Source organism: Leptonychotes weddellii, chromosome 2 (assembly GCF_054177405.1).
Source record: "Leptonychotes weddellii isolate Sample4059 chromosome 2, ASM5417740v2, whole genome shotgun sequence".
NCBI lineage: Eukaryota > Metazoa > Chordata > Mammalia > Carnivora > Phocidae > Leptonychotes > Leptonychotes weddellii.
The window spans coordinates 94,433,248-94,452,007 of record NC_138370.1 but is presented as its reverse complement, the minus strand read 5'-3'; the positions used below and the strand labels follow the sequence as shown (position 1 = coordinate 94,452,007).

Genomic DNA, 18,760 nt, shown 5'->3' with positions numbered 1-18,760 from the left:
ATTCTTGTAAATAATGGAGTTGATTATATATATACACACACATATATATAATTGATTATATATACACATATATGTAATTGATTATATATATACACAATTGATTATTTTTATATATATACACACACATACATATAATTCTTACTGTTTCTCTGTGAAAGGGAAGAATTATCTGTATTAAACCAACTGGAAAAATAGGTTGCTGTTTCTCCAGCAGATCCTATCTGCTGATTGCTGTCAATATAATTCAGCCCGAAATTTTCCTAACAGGAGCCAATGAATCTTCTTTCTGTATTAGTTCTCAAAGGTATTTTCTAACACAAAACACAGATACTAGCGGTTTGTGCCGTCTCCCCCTCTTTTTCCAGGGATGTGGTATGAAGCAGCAGAGCTGATCTGGACCTCCATCATAGGATATCTGACACTTCCTCAGCCAGATAGAAAGGTAGTGTATCTAGTACTTTTTTTCTCCTTTCCTACATTTGTCTTTGGATGACTATCTCCTTATGGCACAATTCAGTGTATCATTTATCGAGTTTATTGGTCCTATTTTTATCGATTCTGTGTGCGCATAGGACCAGGAACATTTGGTAACTTCTTCTTGTGTCTTCCCTTTCCCCACTCACAGCTAGACTCCTGGCATGTATTTAGTGTTTCTGCATTCATGTCTAACTATCTATTTATATATATATTTCTATCTATTTACATACTTATTTCTATTTATGTATTTATTTCTAAATATATATTTATTTATATAACATAAATATTATATATTTATTTCCATTCATCTATCTATTTGATTATAGATTTAGCCTTTACCTGATTCCACAGCAAAGTTGAGATGGCCAAGTTGCTTAGTTGTAAGATCATTTTCCTCCAACTAATTGTTTCTGGGGCATCTTTATCCAAGAAATCGAGAGGCAACATCTGCTTTCCTACTTGCTGTTTGCATGCCCTGTGCCTCTGTGGGAATATTCTCCTTGTTGACTGGAACACTGGGTTATCTCATTTCCCTGAACTGTGTCAGCAGTACCATTGCCTACAATCCGTTGGCGACACAGACAGAATGGGACACAAGGACTCTCGCTTGAGCCAATCCTTTATGCGTAGCAGGATGGAGAAGTTAGTGTTGGCAGTCCAGTAAGGCCCAGCTAAGAAATAGTTGTGTTTACATTAGGTCTGTGTCCTCAGGACGTGATGATCTTTCAAGCCCTGTGGCATCCGGTTTAGAAGTATTTCCACTGTCACAGTAACAATCACAGTAAGAATAAGAAGAGCAGCCGCAGAGATAGTTCATATGGAGGACTGATCTTTGCCTTTAGGCCTTGAGATGAGAGCGGTAATTGACCATGAATTCCTAATCTGTGTTCTGTTTGTTTGTTTCTTACAGGGTATTTCCACATCACTAGGTATACTGGCAGACATCTTTGTTTCCATGAGCAAAAAAGATTACGAAAAGTTTAAAAACAATCCACAAATTCACTTGGTAATTATCACATGTCAAAACCATGGTGCAGGGTGGCATCACCTCACAAAACCGCTGGCGTTTTTGGTGATTGGTGCATCAATCTCATTCTCTCTCCAGGAGTCAGGGAGCACAAGGGTCTCCCCTCTTCGAGTCACATGAACAATCCTGGGGACAATTCCTGTGGTGTCCTATTTAGCTGTATTAATCTTAGCACCTAGCACAGTACCAGACATACAAGGGTACTAAAAAAAATGACAGGCGAATGAATGAATATCATCGAGGCGATAAGGGCTTGGAATCCCACTGATTTCCTTTCAAATCATCAAAAATTCCGTTTCCACACTTGGGCTACCTCAGTGATAAGGTAAAGGGGTAACAATTTTAAAGATTTTATTTTGTTGGGGCGCCTGAGTGGCTCAGTCGTTAAGGGTCTGCCTTCGGCTCAGGTCATGATCCCAGGGTCCTGGGATCGAGCCCCACATCAGGCTCCCTGCTCAGCAGGAAGCCTGCTTCTCCCCCTCCTGCTCCCCCTGCTGTGCTCCCTCTCTTGCTGTCTCTCTCTCTGTCAAATAAATAAATTAAAAATCTTAAAAAAAAAAAAAGATTTTATTTTGTTAAGTAAGCTCTACACCCACTGTGGGGCTGGAAATTACAACCCTGAGATCAAGAGTTACATGCTCTACTGACTGAGCCAGCCAGGTGCCCCAAAGGGGTAACAATTTTAAAATTTAATTACCTCTCTGTTCAAATCAGAGTATCAGTCACTTGTCTAAGTTCTCATTACTAATATTTATGTATTCCTTTACAACGCAATATATAGAAGCCACATAAAACCCTATGAGGCAGGTAGAGCAAAATGTATTGTTCCCATTTAAGAGAAAAATAAACTGAGGTCCAGAGAAACTAAGTGAGCTCTATAGTTTGCACACCCAGTAAGAAAGAATACTAAGAGCAGAACCCAGATCTCTGACCAGTCTAGAGCATTAGCATAGACATCAAACTGCTCTCCTGCACTGCACTGGTATTGAGAGGTTTAATATTATCATGAAGATTGCCATTTTTATTAAATACTGAAGTGACGATGGTAACTGTATTTAATAGTAATTACTGTAGCATAAGAACACATGCAGCTTGCTGCTGGCAATCTGAGTCTTAGCAAAATGTTGCTTTTTGCTGTCCGACCAACACACAAGAAAAGGGTTATATCCCTGTTCAGTGAAATTGTCTTTGATGATTGTTTAAAATTATAAACTGCCAGGGTGCCTGGCTGAGCATGGGACTCTTGATCTCAGGGTCTGAGTTCAAGCCCCACATTGGGTGTAGAGCTTACTTTAAAAAAAAAAAAAAAGATTAAATTTTTAAAAATTGCAAATTGAACTGCCTCCCCATCCTGAACCTCCTTGTGACCCCTTCCTGCTTTATTTTTCTCTGGAACACTTAGTGCCATGTCAGATCCTATGCATTTTACTCATTTTGTGTATTGACTGATTCCCTCCCTTCAATAGGAAATAAGCTTATTGCAGGCTCACTGTCTGCTATCTCCTTCATGTCTAGAACAGTATTTCTAGGATGAATGAATGAGTCTTACTTGCTGTGAAATCATACATTAAAAGGCTCTTTGCCAAGAACAGTGCAGAAATCATCAGCTAATCTGGCTGCAAGTTCACAGAGTTTCTGTGAACAAAGACTTGCATGATCCTCCAGAGAAACTTGTGTCAATTATTTTGTATAGGCAGGCATTGTGAATTTTTGCACACATTAGGCCCTCTCTGGGGAGGGACGGGGTTTGTGACAGGATTGTGTATGGGTGCTGGGGGAAAGGACACTCAACTCCCTAGGGTCTTTTGAGCCACTTAACTCTTTTTTTTTTAAGATTTTATTTATTTATTTGACACACAGAGAGAGATAGAGAGCACAAGCAGGGGGAGCGGCAGGCAGGCAGAGGGAGAGGAAGAAGCAGGCTCTCTGCTGAGCAGGGAGCCCTATGTGGGGCTCGATCCCAGGACCCTGGGATCATGACCAGAGCCAAAGGCAGACGCTTAACCAACTGAGCCACCCAGGCGCCCCCGAGCCACTTAACTCTTTCTTGGCACTGTTCTGAAATAGTTGTGATGAGGGGCAGAAGGTCCCTCAAAATCCTGAAAGACAAGCAAAGGAATTTCATAGCCTGACTTTTGCTAATGGATAAATAATTGTCAATACAACACTTGGCCTCCTGTTTTTTCACAGGGTTTGCTGAGGGAGTTTGACCACCATTTGCTCTCAGCTGCGGAAGCCTGCAAACTGGCAACTGCCTTCAGTCCCTACACGCCCCTCTTTGTGCTCTCGGCTGTGGTAAGCAGGAGGCAGCCCCTCCCTGAACCTCTCCCCAATGAAGGAAGTAACCAGTGAGAGGGCAAGGTCTAACCTAAAGTGGGCTTTGTGCACATCATTAGATAATTGTGATCAGGCCTTATGTATGGAAAGGTTTTATAAATCAGAGTAGTGACATCCTGGTGGAAGATAATTAATTCAGCCTGAGGGTATAATGTTGTCCGCCTCAGACCAATGGTCCCCAAGCACATCAGAACTGCCCAAAGAGTCTTTGCAAAATGTACATTCCTGGTCCAACCTAGGTCCACTAAATGCAAATCTCTGGGATAGGTACCCAGAAATCTTTTATTTTGAAATACTGCCCAGGTGCACAGAGGGGTTTGGAAGCCACTACTCTATTGTTTTGACTTCTATTAAATAAATGATGTTTTTGTATATAGCAGCCTTATTTGCACAGAGAAAATTACTATGTCCGTGTCCCATGTATATAGACACTCTTTGCTAAAACTAACAACAGCAGTAACAGCAACAACAAATTTATCATCTTTGATCAAAAAGTATCAGGTCTGGGGCCCCTGGCTGGTTTAGTCAGAGGAGCATGCAACTCTTGATTTCAGGGTCATGAGTTTGAACCCCACATTGGGTGTAGAGATTACTAAAAAAATAAATAAACTGAAAAAAAAGTATCAGGCCTACAGCAAGATGGTAGTTAGAGATAATTTCTTACCCCCTCATGCCAACCAGTCACATACATCCCAGTCCCCTCTCCTAATTCACCAAAAGGACTTTAGGCCCTTGACTCAATACTTGATTGTGTCCTTTTCTTGGAATATCTGTGGCACGTGTTTATTTTCCTATAACACTTCTAACAACTGTCCTCCAGGAATGAAATTTTTCCTGATTCACTTCCAGTTTCGAATTCAGTGTCTGATTTTGTATTTGGTATTTTCCTCAGAATATCCGCGGCACATGCTTGTTGTCCTATAGTAGTTCTAATGACTGTCCTCCAGAAATGAAAAATTCATATCTGTATGAAGCCAAAGAGGCCTTCGAAATTGGCCTCCTCACCAAGAGATATGATGAACCAGCTACTGGAAAACAAGAGCTTCATAGTCTTCTCAAAGCTGCTTTCGGCCTTACCACAGTGCACCAAAGACTCTATGGGGAGACCGAGATGGTCCGTGTAGCAAGTCAGCTCTGTAATGAAGCTATGGGAAAGCTGTACAGTTTCAGTAGTTCCTCTGGAAGTCAGGAGAGAGAAGTTCTCTCTCAGCAGATCTTGTCTATTATCACCCAGGTAAAGGATCATTTACAAATTCAAGGCTTCTCAAATTTAGATGACAAGTCTTATGTTCCGGAGAGTTTCAAGCGTGGGTTGGATAAGCCCATCTTTCATGGGCAAGTGGATTTCCAAAAAATCCTTGAAGCCTATTCACAGCACCATACTTCAGTGTGTGAAGTATTTGAAAGCTCTTGTGGAAACAACAAAAATAAACAGAAAGATACAAAAACAGGAGTCTGTATCACTACTCTAAAAACAGAGACAAAAAACATAGATACTGTGTGTACTACTGAAGACAAATCACATTTTCAAAAAGGCATGGTAATGGCTAAGAATAGTCAGGAGAAACTCAGCAGGATAGGCAGGAAAAACTGGACCCATTCTGATGCATTTCGAGTCTCCTTGGATCAAGATGTAGAGACTGAGGTTGAGTCACCAGACCACAGCCACGGTGAAGAAGCTGTTTTGGACAAGTCTCTGAGTGACAGCCATTGCTCTAGTTCTTGGAGCAAGTTATCAGGGGTTAGTTCTTCTACAAGCTGGGAGGAAGTGAATTATATCGATGATAGGTCAACCAGAAAAGAGCCTTGCAAGGAAGAACATCTTGTGGATACTCAGTGTTCCACTGCCCTGTCTGAAGAGCTAGAGATCAATGAGGAAAGCAGAGCTGTACATCCACTGTCTTCAGAGCTTCATGGTCTCTCTCTCCAAGTATCCAAGGATGACAATTTAGAGTTTTCTCAAAGTCAGCTACACAAACACATGCCCTTAACAACCTCCTGTCCTCATAACACAACAGGCATGTTCTTGGCCTCTGGTGCAGGCCTGTTAGAAGGAGCTCCAGAAGGTGTGCAAAAGGTTAGAAACATGGGATCCAGAAACACTTCTGGTCATTCCAGCCCCTCATTTGGTTCTGCTTCTTTGTCCTCTTCTGATTCTTGTTGGCCCAAGAACATAGCCACATATCCTTCAGTTCGAGAAGAAGAAACCTTTGAACTAAGTGAATTTCCAGAAATCCACTGTGATGCCAAAGACAGGCATGGGGAAGAAATCAAAAGAGGGACAGGCCTTACATTTAAAGATAGTTCCTCCTGGGTTGACCTAGAAGGAGAAACAGAGGAAAAAGAAGAGGATATGCCCTTAGACTCTCACGTAGTCATGGAGGGTTCTCTGGGCAAAAATTCTGTGATGCCATGTAGCTCTTTCACTCTTCATTGGCCTGTTCAAAATCCTGACTCAGGAAAGAGCAGTGGTTCAGTCAAAGAGCAGAACATTGACCCTCATGCCTCTACAGTGGATGAAGAGGGCCAACTGCTCGACAGCACTGATGTTCACCCCACAAATGGGTGTGGCTCTTCGAGCCTATGTTCCCTGAGGCAGCTGCATGGTTGGGGGGCTGAGACCCCTGACCCATCTGTAAGCAGTAACATTGCCTTCCCTGATCTTAGCAAGGACTGCACTACCACAGAAGGAAACGAACCAGGAAACATGCTGAACTGCAGCCAGAACTCCAGCTCGTCCTCAGCATGGTGGTTGAAATCACCTGCATTTTCCAACGGTTCTTCTGAGGGGGAAAACCCATGGTCCTTTCTGAATTCCAGTGGAAGTTCTTTTGTTTCATTGCCAGGAATGATAAGGCAAGAGATCCTAGATGCTCGAACCCTGCACCCTGATGACTTTGAAAAACTCTTGGCAGGGGTGAGCCATGATTGGCTGTTACAGAGACTGGAGAATACAGGAGTTTTTAAGCCCAATCAACTCCACCGAGCACACAGTGAGTACAACATTTTCAGTCGGTACAGCTTCAGGAAGCCTCTGTGTATGTTTGGGGTCCTCTGAAGAGCTTGATATGTGAGATCACTTAAAACTCATGAAAGACACAGACCCCTGTTATGCTTTGTGAATATACAGAAAAATATGTACTTTGGGGGTTTCCCTCACTCTTGGTGTGGTGGACTCTAATGGTGGCAAAGACTAGAGGCTTACTCAGGCCACCACATATATTGGGGACTTGCTATGAAGATACACAAGGCGGTAAGGCAGACAAGAATCTTACAGGACCAAGGAACAGTCATCAGTCAGGGTTTAAAATAGCTCTGCTTGTCATATCCACTCAGCATCTGTCTTTTCCCTGGATTCTCATTACCAACCAGCTGATTTCTGTTTTTCCCCATTCAGATTCTTGGGGGCAGAGTTTGACCTAGTTAAACATCACTCTTCTGCTGGGCAGAGATTTTCACACCTGCCCACAAGGTTTCTTTTCAGCCAAGGATTGAGCAAGTGCCCCCTACTATTATAGTCAGCAACTACTTCTTGCTTATGGAAGAGCCCAAGGTCACTTACTATAGCAGGGAGCCTGGGTTGGGGCCCACCTGGTAATCAGTGTATCTATTACAGCTTAGAAGTGGTGGGGAGGCTGGGAAGAAGACAAAAGAAGGTTCTTCTCTTAGCCCAGAGGATCACATCATAACACCCTCCAAGATACTGAAGAATTATTTGAATGAAAAAAAAGAAACAAGCTTTGTGGTTTGTTAAGCACTGGATACTAAAGTAGTAGTTCTTAGGGCACCTGGGTGGCTCAGTTGGTTAAGTGTCCAACTCTTGATTTCAACCCATGATCTCAGGGTCCTAGGATCCAGCATCCTGTGGAGCACAGCATCAAGCTCTGCACTCAGTGGGAAGTCTGGGATTTTCTCTCTCCCTCTCCCTCTGCCCCTCCCTCTACTCATGCATGCTCTCTCAAGTAAATAAATCAATCCATAAATCTATAAATAAATAAATAAAGTAGTAGTAGTTCTCAATCTTGGCACCATATAAGAATCCCTGGAGGGGGAGGTGCTTTTTAAAATTTCCAGTGCCTCACCCCTGAGATTCCAATCTAATGGTTCTGGGGTTTGGATCCAAGCATCAGTATTTTTTAAGAGCTCTTCAGTGCATTTTTATAAAGACAATGTCAGTAACTTCTGCTTCAAAGTATTCCAGTTTTTTGCCTGCTGCCTTGAAGTCAGACTAAGATACAGATCAGGTTGTCACAAAAAGAAGCAAAACATTCTATAATAGGGTTTCCCTATTCACTATTCCCTTTTTAGAGATTCTGTAGGTTCAGAATCACATTTCTTAGAGTTAGGTAACTGCTTTATTGTTATACCTGTGTGCCAATTTGTGGGTGAAAAGCCACATGTACATAATCTCAAACCCATTAGGGGAACATTATTATCCCCAATGTACAGATAAGAAAAACAGAGAAAGCCCAAAGTTGAGGAAACAAAGCAAGTTGTACATTTCCTCCATCTTTCTTCCCTCAGTTCATTGCCCTTCCTATGAATGTGGGCAAGCAGCTCACCTTCTGTTTCCATCCCCAGCTTCTCTGATTGAATGCCCCAACCCTGGCCACTGTCTTTCCCAGCCTCCAGTCATCTTCCGCCCCAGTCCCAGACCCGTGAGTTTCTTACTTGAAGTATTTTCTCTCCTGAGTCTCCTATACTTTCACCCATTATCACAACCTAGATGCAGGAAGGTCCATGTTCACTTCATTTTAACTTGGATCCCAAAATGTTGCATTTCTTCTCAGAGTTCATGTCTTTCCCCTCAAAGAAGTGCTTTCTTACTAGCCCTATTCTGCCTTTCCTTAAGGTGGAGACAGTTTTTGCTTTTCCTTCTTATCTTTTCCTTTTTCTATTGAGTAGAATCTTTGTACGGTAGCTGTATTTTGTCAAGTAATTCCTGGACTTTCCCAACTTAAACAAAACAAGAGAAAATTAAGGTGCACTTTAATAGGTAACTATGATTTCTGAAGTTGCCAGGAGTCTCCGAGGTAGAGTTATTTCGTTTATTTCTATCTATATGGTCTGGCACCAGTAGTAGGCTCCATTATCCGGACCCCCCAGATAATTAGAAGATGCAAGCATATATCACTCTTCCAAGATGGTCTCTGGGGTTTTGCTGTTTATTTTATTTTTTTTAAGATTTATTTATTAATTTATTTGACAGAGAGAGAGAGGGAATACAAGCAGGGGGAGTGGGAGAGGGAGAAGCAGGCTTCCCGTGGAGCAGGGAGCCCGATGCGGGGCTCGATCCCAGGACCCTGGGATCATGACCTGAGCCGAAGGCAGACCCTTAACTGACTGAGCCACTGAGGTGCCCCAAGATGCAAGCATATATCACTCTTCCAAGATGGTTTCTGGTGTTTGATGTTTAAAAAGCCTTTATTTTCCACCGTTTTCATACAGAAACTCTGGCCTTATCTTAATCCTTGACCATCACAAACAAAAGATTTTGTGAATCTTCATTACATTTGCAAAGCTTTACTTTATTGTACTTCACTAACTTTGTAGTAGTAGTCATAGAAGAGGCTGAAATTTGAGAAAATGTCTAAAGAAGCTGAAGATTTCAGACAAGCTGGATTAGGATCTGTGTCACTTCAACTTTATTCATAAATTGTAACATCCCTTTGAAATAACATCCATTTTTATCTTCTCTTTTTCTCCAGACGCTCTTTTATTAAAATACTCTAAAAAATCAGAATTATGGACAGCCCAAGAAACTGTTGTATATTTGGGGGACTACCTGAATGTGAAGAAGAAAGGCAGACAAAGAAATGCTTTTTGGGTTCATCATCTTCATCAAGAAGAAACTCTGGGGAGGTATTTCTTTAAAACAACCTTACCACTAGTGTTAAATGGGCTAATTATGCCTTTCTGTTAATTAATCATTTATGAGATTTTGAAAGAGCTGGAAAAGCTAGCCACAGTGTATATTTTCAGATTCCTACTCCTTCCTCCTCCTCATTAACTAACAGTAGTTACCACAGACTGACCAACATTTTGTCAGCCATTTTACATAGATGTACATGATGTCAAACCTCTCAGGAAGGGGCGCCTGGGTGGCTCAGTCATTAAGCATCTGCCTTCGGCTCAGGTCATGATCCCGGGGTCCTGGGATCGAGCCCCACATCGGGCTTCCTGCTCTGCGGGAGACCTGCTTCTCCCTCTCCCACTCCCCCCCCACCACGTGTTCCCTCTCTCGCTGTGTCTCTCTCTGTCAAATAAATAAATAAATAGGGTGCCTGGGTGGCTCAGTTGTTGAGCAACTGCCTTCGGCTCAGGTCATGGTCCTGGGGTCCTGGGATCGAGTCCCATATCGGGCTCTCTGCTCCACGGGAGGCCTGCTTCTCCCTCTCCCACTCCCCCTTGCTTGTGTTCCCTCTCTCACTGTGTCTCTCTCTGTCAAATAAATAAATAAAATCTTTAAAAAAAAATTAAATAAATAAATAAATAATCTTTAAAAAAAAAAAAAACCTCTCAGAGAGACATTGTTATCCCCATTGTAAAGATAAGAAAAATGGAGTTCCTGACTCTGTGGCAGGACAGAGAGCCTCAAACACTCCCACTATAAATGCTGGCAAGAAGTCTAATTCAACTATGAAAACCACACTTATATGTAAATAAATGAGTCTGCAAAAAAAGGTAGGAAAATCCTTTTAGGCTAGGGATGAAGCAAATCCAGGGATATAAGAGTATACTAAGCCCTTAAGACACTCCCTGTTAGGTTTTGAGTGGGGTGGCATAAGGTGGCAGCTAGTGACCAAAGTTACACATGTAAGGGACTATTTAGAGACCATCCAGTGGGTAGAGACCACCCACCCCCAGCCTCCTGGGTGGCTCAGTTTCTTGATTTTGGCTCAGGTCATGATCTCAGGGTCGTGAGATAGAGCCCCGCGTCAGTCTCCCTGTTCATCAGGAAGTCTGCTTGAGATTCTCCCTCTCCCGCTGCCCGCCCCCCCCGCTCTTTCTCTCTCTCAAATAAATAAATAAATCTTTAAAAAAAAAAAAAAACACCTCACTGAGGTAAACACCTGTTTGGCCTTAGTTCCGGATGACAACTTCAAGCAAAAGCTCACCTGAAAAAATTAGTGACCACAGGTGATCCCCATTGGGTTTGAGACCTAATTTTACATCATCTGTGTATTTAAAAAGACCTATAAGCCAAGAATTTTAAGGTGGACCCTGTTTTTTTATCCAAATCCAAATAATGTAAGAAATAAATAGGAAGACAGGAAATGAGAGAGAGTGAGAAATTGGGTAATTCTTAAGCAGTGGAAGTATATTTCTTGAAAAGGTTGTTGATGATGATGATAATAATAATAACAATAGAAACATGTATATATATTTACCAAGTATATATGTGCCAAGCCTTCTTTTAAGTAATTTATGTACTAATTTAATTAATCATCACAAAAATTTATGAGACAGATATTATTATCCTTATTTTACAGATGAGGGAAATGAGGCATAGAGATGTTAAGAAACTTGCCCCGCATCACACATCCAAGTGATGAAGCCATGTGTTATGGGTTTAGTGAGTTTTTTAACAGCTCTATACCTCCAGCCTCAAATTCATATGTTGAAGTCCTAACCCACAGTACTCAGACTGTGATCTTATTGAAATAGAGGCATTGCAGACATAATTAGTTAAGATGAGGTCATACTGGAATAAGGTGGGCACCTCATCCACTATGACTGGTATTCTTATAAAAAAGAAATTTGGAGATAGACATGCACAAGGAGAATGCATGTAAAATTGTAGTTATGTTTCCACAAAGCAGGAAACCAGAAGCCAGGAGAGAGGACTGTAAAACATCCTTCCCTAATGGCTTCAGATTGAACATGTCCCTGCTGATATCTTGATCTTGGACTTCTAAGCTCCAGAACTGTGAGAGAGTCAGTTTCTGTTGTTTAAGTCACTCAATTTGTGGCACTTAGTTATAGTAGCCCTAAGAAACTAATACAGCAAGATGCATCATAGGAGGATCTGAGATGGGAAATAAAAGAGAGAATAAGAAATATGGAAGATGGAGTGAGAGGATCCAACATATATCTGATCAGAAAAAGATAACAGATCAAATAGAAAAGAATTACTATTTAAATAGATAATATCTGATAATTTCCCAGAATGCCAAAACACATTAATCTTCCAATACAGGAATCATAGTGAATCCTAAGTAGGATAGAAAAGGAAGAAGGGGGTGCCTGGGTGGCTCAGTTGGTTAAGCATCTGCCTTCAGCTTGGGTCATGATCCTGGAGTCCTGGGATCGAGTCCAACATCGGGCTCCCTGCTCAGTGGGGAGTCTGCTTCTCCCTCTGACCGTCCTCCCTCTCATGCTCTCTGTCTCTCATTCTCTCTCTCTCAAATAAATTAATAAAGTCTTAAAAGAAAAAAAGAAAAGGAAGAAGGAAAGAAACTAGAAATGAAGGAAGGAAGGAAGAAAGGAAGGAAGGAAGGAAGGAAGGAAGGAAGGAAGGAAAGAAGGCAGGCACTCATAAATCCACTTCTCGCTACATAGTGGTAAAACTTTAGAACACCAAAGATAAAGAAATAATCTTAAAAGCTGTCAAAGAAAAAAGAGTTTACTGCTAGCAAATCCTGATGAAAAATGATCCCAATAAAATGGCATAAGATGCCAGAAAGAATGGGCCTCTGTTCCCAGACTGATGATCCTGAACCTAGGGCTGAAGGTCCTCTGACAGAACGTTTGGGAAATGCTCCAGCCCCAGGGTTTGCTCCAAGTGCTGAACTGATTCAGAGCTACTGTAGGCCCAGAGGTCTGTCCATGGCAGAAATGCTGGAACACCCGATGATGACAGCCACTCCTCTGCTGGCTGTTTTCTCATGCCATAGAGGTCCCTCCTCGGCAGCCTCCACTGTCAGATTTCTTTTTTTTTTTTGGTAAGATTTTATTAATTTATTTTTGAGAGAGAGAATGTGAGCAGGGAAAGGGGCAGAATAAGAGGGAGAGAGAGAATCTCAAGCAGATTCTGCATTGAGTGTGGAGTCCATCACCGGGCTCAATCTCACAACCTGAGATCGTGACCTGAGCCAAAGCCAAGAGTTGGATGCCTAACCCACTGAGCCACCCAGGCACCCCTCAGATTTCCTTTCGGATCCCCGGGAGTCTGAATGGCCAAAACTGCAGCCAACTTGGATTTCATTATCCTATTGGACTCAGTAATTTCTAGAGAGTGTTTTCTCTAGTTGAGGTCTATAACTCTGACAGTTCTCTTTGATTTTTGGAGGTCACTCTGGACACAGGCAAATTACTCATAAATTCACACCAACTTATAGCAAATATAAACTGTAGTAAAGTGTGATAGTTACTGTTTTGCTCCTTTCAACACTTAATCACTTACTGCCTCATATCTTCTGTCTCCAACTATGTGTAAGGCCTTGAAATATACAAATCATATTTCACACTTTCTTCAAAACACTCAGGACTAGCACAGGGCTATGCACATAATAGGTGATGATGGAAACAAGTATTTGTACAGATGAAGTAATCACATAAGGAAGGGATAGAAGAAGGCTTCAGATTGATTAACTGACCTGTTTAAGGCCCCAGTGCAGGTAGTGAAAGATCTAGTTGCAGAGCCTGCACTTTCCAGTGTCCATCCTGGCTCCCTTGGCTCACCAAGGAAGTCTGGCAAACTGCTACATTAACTGGACACTTTCTCTATAATCAGCATCATCCTGAGTCAGTGTATCAGACGGTGTTCTTCAGAAAAACAGAACCAAGAAGATGTATATACATATAGACAAAGAGTTATTGTCAGGAATTGGCTTGCATGATAATAGAGGCCAGAAAATCTGAAGATCTGCAGTTGGCTAGCTGGAGACCCAGGAGAGCTAATGGTGTAGTTCCAGGCCAAAGGCCAGCAGGCTCCAGACCCGGGAAGACATGATGTTTCACTTCAAGTCCAAAGGCAGGACAAGACCAGTGTCCCAGCTCAAAGGCAGTTTGGCAGGAGGAATTCTCTCTAACTTGAGAGAAGATCAGTCTTTTTTGTTCTATTCTTTGTCCTTCAACTGATTAGATTTGGCCCATCCACATGAGAGAGCAATCTGCTTTACTCAGTCTATTGATTTAAGTGTGAAATTCATCCCAAAACAACCTCACAAAAACACCCAGAATTATGGTTGATCAAATATTGGGGAACCCTATGGCCAAGTCAAGATGGCACATAACATTAGCCATCACAGTCAGCCAACATGAATTATGTTCTCTTGTTCAGGAGGCTCTTACAAAATTATCTGAGTCATGAGATAAGTCAGGATCATTAATACTGACTGTCCAAGGTAGAGAAAGAATAACATCTTTCAAGCATTTTTGCATATCTCCTTTGGTCTCCGCTCTCTTCCTCTGTGATAAGATCACTTCTGCGCTTCTTTTGTGTGTTTTTTCCTCTGGTCGTAGATATGTTGGGAAAGAATATAAGGAGCAGAAGGGGCTCCGGCACCACTTCACTGATGTGGAACGTCAAATGACCGCACAGCACTATGTGACAGAGTTTAACAAGAGACTTTATGAACAAAAGGTTCCAACACAGATCTTCTATATCCCATCCACAGTAGTACTGGTAAGATTAAAGAGAGCAAGGGTTTGCTTAAACAAGCCTGTAAGTATATACTAGGTTACGTTTTGGGTAAAATCCAGTAAACTCAGTTACCAGACTATTTCATCTCCTTTATCTACGTAGAGAGAAATATAAGAACTATGACCTTTTAGATCCTGAATATATAATTTGGATCTTCCAAGTCACCCTGTTAATTCTGGTATCTGGTCACACGTGGTCAAGTTGGCATTTTTAATATCCTTTCTTTGGGTACTGTCTGTTCTTTCAAAGAGAGAAGAAGGACCCCAAAGATGATATGTAGTACAAATTATCCCCTCAACCCAATGCATGAATTCCCTGTTTTACATCTGTTAGTCCCCGGCCCTGGCAACCAAGTAATTACCAAGTCATAGCTTAAACACGTTTAGGAAGGAAAAATAATTATTCCCTTTTCACTTTCAAATAATTCTAGTTGTTAGGAAGTTCTTAGATCTGTCTTCCTCTGATTTCTACCTATGAATTGCAGCTCCACCTTCTGGGGTCAATGAGACCAATCTGTTTTCAATAAGATATCTCTTTAAATATATAAAGGCAACCATCCATCTCCACTGACTTTTCTCTAATTTGGATTAAGAATATCCTGCCTTCCCAAATATGTTGGATCCTTAGCTCATTCATACCTAAAGGACTTTTTTTTTTTTTACTTTGGCCAAAGACATATTTTATTACTACCAATAATAGCTATCATCCATTTTTCACTTTCTTTATGTCAAACACTATGCCAGGCATTTAACACATTAACTCTAACCTTTGAAACAACTCGGCAAAATAGAGTATACACACAAATGCTTGAACTGATGTTCCAGCCCAGCATTCCAGGGCATGATTTATCTACATGTCTTGATGAGCTAGCTCCCTAGGGTAGGTCACTTCATGGCCTCATTTTTATGTGAGCATTTTAATAAAAGAATAATAACAATTTTAAGTTCTATTATCTGCCACATAAAATGTTAAGCGCTTTACGTGCATTTTTCTCATTTAATATTTTTAACAATGCTATAAGGTAGCTATTATTATAATATCTGCTTTACAAATGAGCAGACCAAAACCTCCAGAAGTAACAGAGCTCCTAAGTGGCAAAGCCTAGGTTCAAAGTGAGGTCTACCCGACCCCAAAGCCTGAGGCCTTCCTCGCCATTATGGTCTCCCGTTTCTATTTTTCAGATTTTGGAAGGCAAGACAATAAAGGGATGTATCAGCGTGGAGCCTTACATACTGGGAGAATTTGTAAAGTTATCAAACAACGCAAAAGTGGTTAAAACAGAATACAAAGCCACAGAATATGGCTTGGCTTTTGGCCATTTTTCCTATGAGTTTTCTAATCACAGAGATGTTGTAGTCGATTTACAAGGTATGTGAAATTGGGACTTATTTTTTTATTTTTAGTGTTATTCATATGTAAATGTGAGGTCTTGTAACTAGCTTTTCTAGTCATTATTTAATAGATTTTTCAGTGCCTGGACTACTATTTGTAATTAAAATAATTGATTTTACTTTATGTAGCAAATGATGTCTGAAAAAAATGTGTAAAGCTTCTGCAGGGGTCTACAATGTCACATAATGAGTGAGAAGATCTGGCTCACATTCTGTTGGGCTTAATTCTAGAGCAAATCCACAAGGGCTTTTTTAAATTTCACTTAAGTGTATTTGAATGATGTAGGTTTTTTAATATTGCATGCTTTAATATGTGAAAGTCTTTCCACTCTTTCTTTTCTTCAGCCCTTTACCTTTATTACAAGTGTGATATTAGGTTTCATAATGGGGTCATTAAGGAATGGAAAGTTGTGTGTACTCAAATCTGACCTTTTAAAAATTTTCTGCATTTATATTTTAATTTTATTTCAGTTCATCTAATATTTTATTTACCAGAATTATTAGCCAATACTCTTCACTTCATTTAAATGATAAATGAGGTTTATTATAACTATTTTTAGTAACGATTCTAAGACCATCCCCCAAGATTTTCTCTATCCCCTTCCATAGCATTTATCATCACTCTTTATCATATTATATATTCTTACTTACTTATATTGCTTATTAATCTGTCCCACTTCACCAGAATGTTAGCTCAATGAGTATAGTGATTTTTTACTCACTTGTTCATTGCTAAATCCCAAGTACTCAAAATGGTGTCTTGTATAGTGCGTATGCTCGATAAATATTTGTTAAATGAACAGATGAATTAATGGGTTAAGCACTAAAGCGACTTATGAATCGTGAAAGAAATATTCAATATATTGTGATCTTAGTAATTAAACTAAGTGCATTTTATTGCTCTCTAATTCCTTGAGAATTGGCAGCCTAGGTATGTCATATTTGACAAAGTTAATTACCCAATGTTCAGTTTCCCTTCTTAAACCAATAATTGGAATATGCAATACCAAATCCCTTAACAGAAACTTATTAAACATAAACTTCAGTATAACCGAGTTTTTAAAATATCTCTTTAAGTATATACACTTTCTTTTTCTGAAATACACTACTGACATTTATAGAGGATATAATTCTCAGACATGTTTATTTCTCTTTTAGGTTGGGTGACTGGTAATGGAAAAGGGCTCATCTATCTGACAGATCCCCAGATTCACTCTGTTGGTCAGAATGATGTCACTACCAATTTTGGAAAGAAAGGAATTTTTTACTTTTTTAATCACCAGCACGTGGAATGTAATGAAATATGCCATCGTCTTTCTCTGACAAGACCTTCAGTTGAGAAATCAAATAATTCATAGACTCTCTGGCATGGTAATGGAATAGGTTTAGCGCTGCTTACCTGTGTGGGGTCCTGCTCTCCTTCCAGGCAGACACAGTATGGCATAGCCCGGTTCCTTCGGGCTTAGGCAGGGCCATGGGACTAGTTCTAGCCAATAATTTGTGAGATGAATTGTTGAGTATCAATTTCAGGCCCATATTTAATTGCCAGTGCAAGATGCTGCAGAGCTACTTCCCTCTGCCACAGTTGGCAAGAATATGTCAGGAGATAGCTGCTTATCAGCCTAAGTCCTGCAGAGAGGCCAACCTGGAAAAGGCCCCCATGGACCCATTGTGGACACAAAACAGATGAGAAATAAACTTTTGTGGCTCAAGCCATTGAGATTTTAGAGTTTTTTGTCACTCTCTATCAATGCTGACACTATGGGTGTTTTTCTTATTGACTTAGGAGTTCTCTGTATGTGTTAAAGAATTTAGGACATTGTGATATGAGTTCCCATTTTTTCCTATTTGTCTTCTGACATTTGACTTTGTATGAAACCTTTTTTTTTCCATGCAGAATTTACTTTATACAGTTGAATTCATTAATCTTTTATTTTACGGCTTCTAGTTTATATGTCATATGTAGATGCTCCCTACCATGGGTTTCTTTATTTTTAAAGTATGTTTCTAGTACATTTACATTTGTGAAAGGTATGAGAGAAGAATGGTGCATTTTAACAGGCACGACAGTCCACTCCTTGCACCACACAGATCTGCTTCTTCACACAGGTGTGGGGAGCAGCTCATCGATGATCTTGTTAAAAGAAACTTAGAGAAGGGATATTGGTGCAGTATTCCCTTACTGAGATTAGTCTTTGAGGATGCAACTGGTTTCCACCCTTTCCCTCCTCCATTAGTCAGTCTAAATTTCCCTCATTCTTAAGTATTACTTCAGCAAGTCTTAATAGCTTATCCGGTGGTGTGACTCAGCCCTACAAACATGAGGTAGATTCTGCATACTTGATAGAGCTTTCTCAGTTTGGGGTTACTGCACAAGTCTGTCCACAACTGCAGTTGGGGCAAGTGAGAACCGTGTAGATCTCCCACTGTGGGGGGTGTGGTTGACTGACACTCCGGCTTTGGCCCCTCTGGATCACAATGAAGTCATGCTCCCCAGCATGCTCTCAGCCAGTGGCTCAGCAAGGCCTGGGAACCAGGCTCAGAATACTTCAACAGGTGACTGTACACAACGTCTTCCCAGTGGTCTGATAAAAACCTTCTTAACACTACGTTGCCATCTGACACTCCTGCTGCCCAGCCGTCCTTTGCCCTCTCCTTTCACTGGCCCCACACCTGCATATCCCTGTTCCCACCGCTTAGCCTTTAGAGTCATTTCTCCCAATAAATATCTTTTATGTCTAATCCCTTTCCGGCATCTGCTTCCTGAACAACCCAAACCAACACAAGTTTCTTATGAAAATGGAAAAAACTTCATCCTATTAACGAAGAGGGAAAATCATATCATCTCCAAAGACACAAAAAAAAGGTCATTTAACAAAA

General features: G+C 40.8%; 1 protein-coding gene across 11 annotated transcripts in view; it reads left to right on the top strand.

The window, feature by feature from the left end:
* The window catches only part of ALPK1 (alpha kinase 1), a 120,332-nt gene extending 102,740 nt beyond the window's left edge, over window positions 1-17,592 (top strand). For 8 of the 11 annotated variants that reach the window (XM_081811975.1, XM_081811978.1, XM_081811980.1 and 5 more), the window contains 8 exons: window positions 366-442; window positions 1,388-1,483; window positions 3,695-3,799; window positions 4,734-6,834; window positions 9,550-9,703; window positions 14,309-14,471; window positions 15,671-15,857; window positions 17,039-17,592. In XM_081811975.1, the coding sequence (XP_081668101.1) occupies window positions 366-442; window positions 1,388-1,483; window positions 3,695-3,799; window positions 4,734-6,834; window positions 9,550-9,703; window positions 14,309-14,471; window positions 15,671-15,857; window positions 17,039-17,238 (3,083 nt within the window). In that variant the 3' untranslated portion in view covers window positions 17,239-17,592. The other 3 variants (XM_081811981.1, XM_081811983.1, XM_081811982.1) reach the window with 3 other exon arrangements.
* Window positions 17,593-18,760: the final 1,168 nt, after the last annotated feature.